The sequence below is a fragment of the Myotis davidii genome, unplaced genomic scaffold, assembly GCF_000327345.1.
Source record: "Myotis davidii unplaced genomic scaffold, ASM32734v1 scaffold27, whole genome shotgun sequence".
Classification (NCBI taxonomy): domain Eukaryota; kingdom Metazoa; phylum Chordata; class Mammalia; order Chiroptera; family Vespertilionidae; genus Myotis; species Myotis davidii.
This window is the reverse complement of record NW_006297821.1, coordinates 1,936,834-1,945,914: the sequence shown is the minus strand read 5'-3', so window position 1 is coordinate 1,945,914 and position 9,081 is coordinate 1,936,834. Positions and strand designations below refer to the sequence as shown.

General features: G+C 47.5%; 1 protein-coding gene across 1 annotated transcript in view; it reads right to left on the bottom strand.

Annotated features, from left to right (window-relative positions):
• ATP9A (ATPase, class II, type 9A) overlaps window positions 1-9,081 on the bottom strand; it is a 97,013-nt gene that overhangs the window by 78,995 nt on the left and 8,937 nt on the right. The window contains exon 4 of the mRNA XM_006773650.2: window positions 7,080-7,188. Coding sequence (XP_006773713.2) covers window positions 7,080-7,188 — 109 coding nt within the window. The remainder of the gene's footprint in view (window positions 1-7,079; window positions 7,189-9,081) is intronic.

Here is a 9,081-nt window from a genome sequence, read left to right as displayed (position 1 = left end):
ACTATCCGACCTTCTGATGAACTCCAGCAAAATATAATTCCCCAAAAGAAACACACATATGACCTTTGACCTCAACAGTTAGTCGCATTAATTGCAATCCTAAGTAACGGTTCGATGTGGATTTTGAACTGAATTGAAAAAAAAGATATCACTCTCAAGTGGGGATGAGATCCTTGGGGTTATTCTGTCACTGCAGAGCTATCTGGGAAGAACTGGGGGAGGGGGAAGATCTGGTTTTCACACCACATATGGACTAAAAAGCTCAAGATGGGAGAGACGCCTGCCTTTTGCATAGACCTCTGGTTTATGGCTTATGGTTCCTGGGGTGCCCAGATGTCCCCAGCAGGAAAGACACATCAGCGATCGTGTTAATTGTGCTCTGTTTGCAGTTTCTTTCAAGGCTAATTATCTGCTGGCTTCCTTTAGCCCCTGATCACAAGTCAGTCTGGGAAAACACTCCTGGTATGAAGACCTGGAATTCATCCTGTGAAAATGCAAATCCCACTGCCCCGCCTCCTGTGATCATCAAGGCGGAGGGACCCCTCTCCAGAATTAAACTTTTGGTTTGGGGAAGATAAGTATAATGAGAAATTACTCATGGACTCACTCTCTCTTCCTGACCCCACCCAAATCTTTCAAGTAAACTAAGTGTTGCTGAGTCTGTTCCAACTTCAAGATCCTCTCCTCGCGGCCTTTGGGGTTTCCAGGGTCGCTGAATGGTGTTACTCTGGGGAGACGGCTCCATCGTTAGAGCCATAAAACTCATAAAAGTCTAGGAATCTCTCTTAGGTCTCTGATCCCGTGGAAATGTGGACTTCAGGCAGGAGGAAAGAGGGGCTTTCCTTTATCTGAAAGCATGATCCTGGCGTGGCTTTCAACAGTCTGCCCACCTCCGAATGAGAACGCTGGACTGAGAAGTTTCTTTGGACTGAGAAATAGGCCCCAGACGGGGGGTTCAGTTGGTTAAAGCGTCATCCCGATACCCCAAGGTTTTGGGTTCCATCCCCAGGCAGGGCACATACAAGAATCAACCAACAGCCCTAGCTGGTTTGGCTCAGTGGATAGAGTGTCAGACTACGGATTGAAGGGTCCCAGGTTCAATTCTGGTCAAGGGCACATGCCCGGGTTGTGGGTTCAGTGCAGTAGGCAGCTGATCAATGATTCTCTCTCAGTATTGATGTTTCTATCTCTTTATCCCTCTCCCTTCCTCTCTGAAATCAATAAAAATATTTTTTTAAAAAGAATCAACCAACAAATGCGTAAATAAATGGAACAACAAATAATCGATGTCTGTTTCTCTCTCAAATCCACTTAAAAAATGCAAATGTGTTTTAAAACGACTTACATCTTAGAAGTCCTTCTGCAGCATTTGTATTTAGGAGGAACACTCTGGTGATCATTGAGATCGTCTACGGCAAAGTACTGCGCTAGCTCCTGGCACACGGTAGGTGCCTGGACTTACAGACGAAGGGCTGACAATCAGACAGGCCGGGGTTCCAGTCCCTAGCTAGCTGCACCACTCAGACAGGGTGCGTTCCCTCTCTGCGCCCCAGTTCCCCGGAAAAGCTCCCTGCATGGGGCCGTTTAAAAATGACAGGCCCGACCTCCCGCAGCTGCTGGCTACCGTGAGTCACCTTTCCTCGTTTTCCTTTCCTCCTGCTTTCCAATGGGGACAGCATTTTCCCAACAGCTCCACCGTCCCCGTCGCCCGGTAGCAGGCCTTGTACAGATTCCTGGGTCACAGAGTCAGCTTCCCGCTTTCCCAGAGTCTCGGTCCTCACGGGCCTACGTGGTCTTTTCTTCTGTTCTCCCAGGAGGGACAGGCTCAGGGAGGCAGCCGCATGGGGAAGAGCAAGATGGAGCCAGGACCTAGGGCTCTCTCCGCCGCACTCCTAGCAATCATGACGGGGCCTTTGGGGAGCTCTTATCAGGGCAATGTCATGAGCATGTGATCCCAGGACTGATCCTAAGGGCCCCTTACTTGGTTTAGGGATCTACTGTCACCATTCTGAAAATCTTAGTAATTTTTGAACACGGGCCTCATCACAGGTTCATGTTTTAATGTAGCCAGTCCTGCTCTCTCCCGTCCTGTGAGACTCAGGATGAAGGTTATCTCTTTTGGAAGACATCATCAACTCCTCTCTGACGGACTCCCACAACCTCCATCACCCTTGGCTAATACCTCCATTGATTCATCCTCCAACACTTAATGAGCCCTTGCTGCTATACCACCAGCAGCACTGCCTCTCTTGAGCACACATCCAATCGCAGGCTCAGTTCCACGTTCTTCCCATGTAGGAGCTACATTTAAGCAACTCTTAGGCAGGAGGTACTACTCTCACCTCCAATAACTGGCAGGCTAAGGGATCTGCCCACACAGCGGGGAGGAGGTGGACGCCGAGTTCTGAATCCAGTACAAGCTCAGAACCAGGAGTGCAGTGGTCAAGAAGGGGACCTTCCTCATAAGGGCCCCACATTCATGCCCATAAAGCATAATTATTAGTTAGCTTTTTTATTTTATTTTATTTTATTTTATCTTTATTGTTGAGGGTATTACAAATGTCTTCCCTTTTTTGCCTCCTTGCCCCACACCCACCACCTGGTACCCACCCAGCCCCTGGCCTTCACCACCCTGCTGTCTGTATTCGTGGGCAGTGCGTATAAACATATAAGTTCTTTTTAGTTAGCTTCTTAAAATTATCGACTTGCATGGCTGGATACCTCACTGGACCATGAATTCCCTAAGCCCAGCCCCTATGTTTATCTTTGTAAAACAGAAATCTATTGTAGATTATAGTATATTAAAGTTAAGGAACATAAATTAAAATCCCAATAGTTAATCTTTAGAGATACTTTATACAGCAGAGAGAAAATTCCATCAAATCTCACTATTTTTTCCCCCAAAAAAGTAATGGAATTCATAAATGAATAAACAATCCAAACCACTGCAGCAACTAATAAAAGCTCTCCAATTTTCATAATAAAACAGAAACCTATTGTAGATTTTGGACAAAATGGAGTCTCAAATATTCTTAAAAGAATGACTAAAAGGTCACTCCCTTTTATATGGCTAATTATATTAATAAAATATTTCAAATACTCATTAGACCATGACAATTACATAAAAATGAATCCAATTGGTCTGTTGTTTTAGGTACACACTGAATGAAACAAGAGGATCTAAAATGGAAGCAGCCTGAGATCCTTTCATATGTATATTCACCATTTGTATATTTTTTCTGTGACTTTTCATATACTTCAGGTATTTTTATAACCTTTTTGTTGTTTTATAGGAATACTAGAGGCTGGGTGCACAAAATTCTTGCACGGGTAGGGTGCCTAGGCCTGGCTGCCATCAGGGCCAATCAGGGCCTTCCAGCTGCCAGCCGGGGCCTTCCTTCACTCTGCGCCACCCCCTGGTGGTCAGCACACATCATAATGAGCAACAGAACTCCTGGTCTCCCAGTCAAACTCCCTTGGAGACACTTTGCATATTAGCCATATACAGTCTGGAAAAGAATAGTGCTGGAAATAGCTATTAAAAAAAAAAAAAAGTAACTTCCACACTTTCTGGTTTGGCTCAGTGGATAGAGCACTGACCTACAGACTGAAGGGTCCCAGGTTCAATTCTGGGGAAGGGCACACGGCCGGGTTGCGAGCTTGATCCCCAGTGTGGCGCATGCAGGAGGCAGCCAATCAATGATTCTCTCTCATCACTGATGTTTCTATCTCTCTCTCTACCCCTCCATTCCTCTCTGAAATCAATAAAAAAAATTTTAAAAAGAAAGTAACTTCCCTCTGATGGAGAACTCCTCATTACTATCAGGGCTTTTAGTTCAGCTGTTCAAAATAGAATTCTTTTTCCAAAGTTTTCAAGTTTTTCAGTTTGATTAACATAATGCCTCTAAAACTTTGGCAACATCCTGACTTAGAGTCTGTGCCACTGACATTCTTAAAACTATATTAATTCCTGCCAAAATTCACGCCGTGAATCTAACTTTGAGACATCAGACAAACACAAGTTGAGGGACAAGCTGCAAAGTAACTGGACTAAAACTGGCCAGTCCTTTTCAAAAACGCCGTCATAGAGCTATGCCAGGCTGGAGGGTGAAGGAGAGAGAGAGGGCATGTAAATGCAATGGGCAGCTCTGGATTGGTTCCTGGACCAAGAAAAAAATGCTGCAGCCCTGGCCGGGTAGCTCAGCTGATTAGTGTCACCCCAATATGCCAAGGTTACGGGTTTGATCCCCAGTCAGGGCACATACAAGAATCAACCAATGAGTGTATAAACAACAAATAAGTGTAATCAATGTCCCCCCCCGCCACCACCCACTTCCTCCCTCCTTTCTTCTCTTTCTAAAAAATATGAATTAAAAATGTTTTTAAAGAAAATACAATCTTGTCATTTGAAATTAAATACAAAATGCATGTTCCCTGCCTCTCCTCTCCTCTCCTTTCCTCTCCTCTCCTCTCCTCTCCTCTCTCTCTTCCTCTCTAAAATCAATTTTTTAAAAAAATGCTACTAAAGGACATTTCAGGGACAAATGGCCAATTTTGAGAAAGGATTCTAGATCTGATTAATAGTAATGCCTCAATGTTAAATTTCCTGATTTGGCTCACTGTACTTTGTTATGTAAGAGAACTGTCCTCTTAGGAATTAAACACTGAAGTGTTTAGGGGCAAAAGGAATGATATCCTCACCTTAATCTCTAATGGCTAAGACAGAGAGAGACTAGCAAATCCAAATGGGAACACGCTGACCACCGAGGAACCGGGGTGAGAGGCTTGCAAGAGTTCTCTGCAGGACGTCTGCAGCTTTTTGCTCGTTAGAGATTATTACCCCCAAATGTTTAACTATCTTATTTAGTCCAAGCACTGTTTTCTTAGCCAGGAAATGATGGTGAACGCAGGGAAAGCTCATGGCCTACCATCTAGTGGTCGCAGACTTGATATTCTGGTTTCTAAGCATTTCTGAACTCCAGGAGTAGTGTTGAAAAGTCCATTTTAAGATGTCCTGTGATCAAAAAAAGAAAACAGTCCTGCATGGACATACAAGTCCCTATTTGCTTCATCTCGCTTTTGAGCTTCATTGAATTCTTGGTGAAATGTCTCACCCAAGAAAATATTATTGAGTCACTAAATAGTGCGGTAAGGTCAAAAAAGGCTTCTTTCTCTTCCTCCCTCTGAAGCCTTCTGCTTGGGCTTTTCCCTCTGGCCCTTCCCCCTCAAAGTGGATCAAATAACTAAACTCACATCCATCACGTCCCTGGCTGACAGTTTTTTCGGCGCCCGTTTTGGGGCTTTCAAAACAAACTGCAGGGGGAGGGCCTGGGTTAATATTCAGAACTCGGCTCCGGGGCCCGCTCCTGTCGAATTGGCATGACAATGGGAGCCGTGGGTCCCAAAGGGAGGCCGACAAAGGAAGACAAGTTTTTACTGCTGGAGCCATCTGCCAATTCTCTCCGGCGCCTTTGCAAGGACGGAGGGGATGGCGGCAGCAGCTGAGAGGGGCCTGCAGGGGAGGGCACGAAAACCACGCCGGGAAAAGCCACTGCAATATGAAAAGAACCGAAGAAGAAGAAGGGCGGCGCTGGACAGATGAATGGAAGGCCTCCCAAAGCCCCTCCTCTGAACAGACCCAGCGGCCTCCGCGGGGCTTTTGTCGGTTGCCAAGCATTGCAAATGTCATCGTCAGAATATGTTATTAAGGGAGGGAGGGTTTCATACACACAAACCACACAAAACGCCTCCCCAGAGGGGTCTTCTGATTACCCACGTGGAACCCCCAGGCCACCTGCCTTTGCAAAGATTATACTGGGTTCTTATTCTTTAGTTTGCAAAATGTCCTAAACGCAGTGGTTTAGCAATAACAAAACAAGTATTTCTATACCCGCTCTAAAGCCCCCTTCTCCCAGAGACTTGCAAATTTTTAAGACCACCAACTACGAAAATCTATTCAGTGCACTAAAACAAAAACACTTCATGCCCTCAAGGAATTTTGTCAAAATTTCAAGGGGGGGGGGGGGGGGGAGAAGGCCAAAATATATTCCTCTGACATTTTTCCCAAAAGGAAAATTCTACTGAAAACCCAGGAAGACTAAAGCGCTGAACAACAGCAGGTCACGCCAGGCCCAGGGACCAGCTCCTCCTGCACCAGTCTTGTCTCTTTCAGAATTCCCCCTTTCCTGCAGGCGGGCACAGCTCCCACCGCCTCAAGCCTCTCCTAAAACATCAATCCCTGGATGGGATCAGTCCTTAGGGGACTGCAGACAGGAACCTCTCTCCTTTCTGAACACAGCCTCACAGGAAATCTACTCTAGGACTGGGAGTGGGAAGCGGAAGTCCACCTTGGTGGATAGTTTTGTGGGGTCTGGGGTGGATTTTAAATCCCACCATTTACCACGCTGGTGTCCGGCCCGGGGCTAACGACTGAAAGCTAGCTCCCGTTCTCTCTGGGTCAGACTACAGGCTCTCCCCGCTTCAGTTCTAAGGACCGAGGAGATGCCAGTGAAGAAGTCCTCACAGATGCAGTATTTAAGTGACTCTGGTGCCTTTTAAGAAAATGAATGTGGCTCATCTTGTATGTCCACAAACATTCAATGTAAAAATATACAAATAAATAGATTAACAGAAACCAATGCCGCACAGTTGTAACATTGGTTTTGTGGTGTTGAAAGAGTGGCTTTTAAAGCTGTGTGGCTTCATTGGAAACGGATGTAGGGCCAAGTTCCCAGCTCCCCTCTGGAGCCAGACCCCAGAAGGGTAAGGAACTAGCGGGCCGAGGATGCCAAATGCACAGAATTCAATTCCAGGTTGTGGATGCGCAAGTCAGCCCAGAGGACCCCCTCTAAGAGGGCCTGACCACCTGGGGATGCAGCCCACATCTCCCCAGGCCCCGGGGGACACGCTGGCCTCCTGGTACCAGCAACTGAGTGGCTGTCCTGCCACGCGGCGCCCACACCCCCGCCAGCCCCAGGCCTTGAACTCTGCTCCCTGACTGTCAGCGACCGATGATTGAGCCGCAGCCCTGCAGCCCAGGCCGGGCGGCAGGAGGCGGCCCCAGGGGAGCCCCGGCTGACCTCTCACTGTGAGCCGGCTGTAGACCTGGGAGTTGACTTCCTTGTCCCGCAGGTAGCATCGGATTTCCTCCACCGCCTCTCGGATGATGGTGACGGCCAGCACGAAGCCCTGCGGGGAGAGGGGACAGAGTGAGACCTGCTGGAACCCACCTTCCTCTCCTGGGGCCGGGGACAGAAAAGGCCAGAGGGCAGCAGGGCAGGGCCTAAGGGTCCCAAATGCACATGCCCAACAAACCCACTTCTCTGAGGGTCTCCTACACACACACCCTGGAGGAACACCCGTCAACACGCAGGCACAAGGACAGCCCTATTCACCACCTCCTAGTCTCAGGGTTTCTGAGAGTAAGAAATGTCGAAACACCCACACTATCCATCCACAGACAATGGCTGGAGGGTGACCACTAACATCTGAATCTCGCTCGCCATGAGCTGGGCTCCTTTGAAGTGCTTTCCTTCCATTAGTGCATTCCACCCTCACAACCACCCTATGTACAGATTCACCATACGAGATCACTGTGCTACAGATAAGGAAACTGAGGCACAAAGAGGTTGAATAATAAAACTCTTAGGAATTTTATATACTATACACACACACACACACAGTAGAGGCTCGGTGCACAAATTCATGCATGGGTGGGGTCCCTTGGTTTGGCCGGCAATCGGGGCCAATTGAGCTGTCTCACCCAGTCCCCATAGGGCCCGCCGGATGGGGGCTGGGATTACGGGAGGTTGGCCAGCCACAGGAGGTTGGCTATGGGAGTGCACTGACTACCAGGGGGTAGCTCCTGCGTTGAGCGTCTGACCCCTGGTGGTCAGTGCACATTATAGCTACCAGCTGGTCGTCCGGTCGTAATGGTTGCTTAGGCTTTTATATATATAGATATACTAGAGGCCTGATGCATGAAAATTCATGCAAGAGTAGGCCTTCCTTCCTCTGGCTGCCGGCACCAGCTTCTCTCCAGCACCTGGGACCCAGGCTTCCCTCCTCCAGCTGCTGACAGGCACCTGGGACCCGGCTGGCTTCCTTCTGGCCCCGGCTTTGTCAGGAAGGGCGTCTGGAAGACATCCGGTCTAATTAGCATATTACCCTTGTATTATTATAGATAAGCAGGAATTTTGAACACAGGAAATCTGGCTTGAGATCTTAGCAGCCACATTGTTCTGCATCTAGAGAAACTCCGGTGGGTGGAGCCAAGGAGATGGACCACCAGCAGGAGCTAAAAAGAATGAGATACCTGCTGCTTGCATGGACGGGGTCAGCAGGGAAATCAATCCTTCAGGACATAAAATGGAACACCGTTCACAGAAATAACAAAGATTCCATACACTGGGAAAGACTTTCTGCCCTGGCCGGTGTGGCTCAGTTGGTTGGGCATCATCCCATGCACTGAAAAGTCGCTGGTTCAATTCCTGGTCAGGGCACATACCCAGGCTGCAAGTTCAACCCTCAGTCGGGGTATGTATGGGAGGCAACCGATTGATGTTTCTCTCCCCCTCTGCCTTCCTCTCTCTCCAAAAAATCAATAAAACCTTTTTTTTTTTAAAAGAAAGACTTTCCCATTTCCTTAACTATTGGTTAGATTCTTCTGCTAAGAGGGACAAGGATGGAGTGGGATGGACTGCAGGATGTCTGTAATGTCCTAAATTTTTATAAAGAAACATTATAACGCATTCACAGTGTCAGTAGCAACTAATAAAAAGGAAATGTAAACCTGTCTGATCTTCCTGAGCCAGGCACCCCAACTCACAAACTCCGGGGGAGACTGGTGTGTGTCGTCCACAGCATGGACCTATATCCACCCAGTTTTCCTCTTGTATCCACAAAGGCAAGAACCTGCATCCATTTTTCTTTTAAATATAATTTTTTTTAATTTATTGATTTTTTTTAGAGAGAGAGGTACAGAGAAAAGAGCGGGAAAGAGACAAGGGTTTGCTGTTCCACTTACTGATGCATTCACTGGCTGCTTCTTGTGTATGCCCTGACCCGGATCAAACCCAAAAC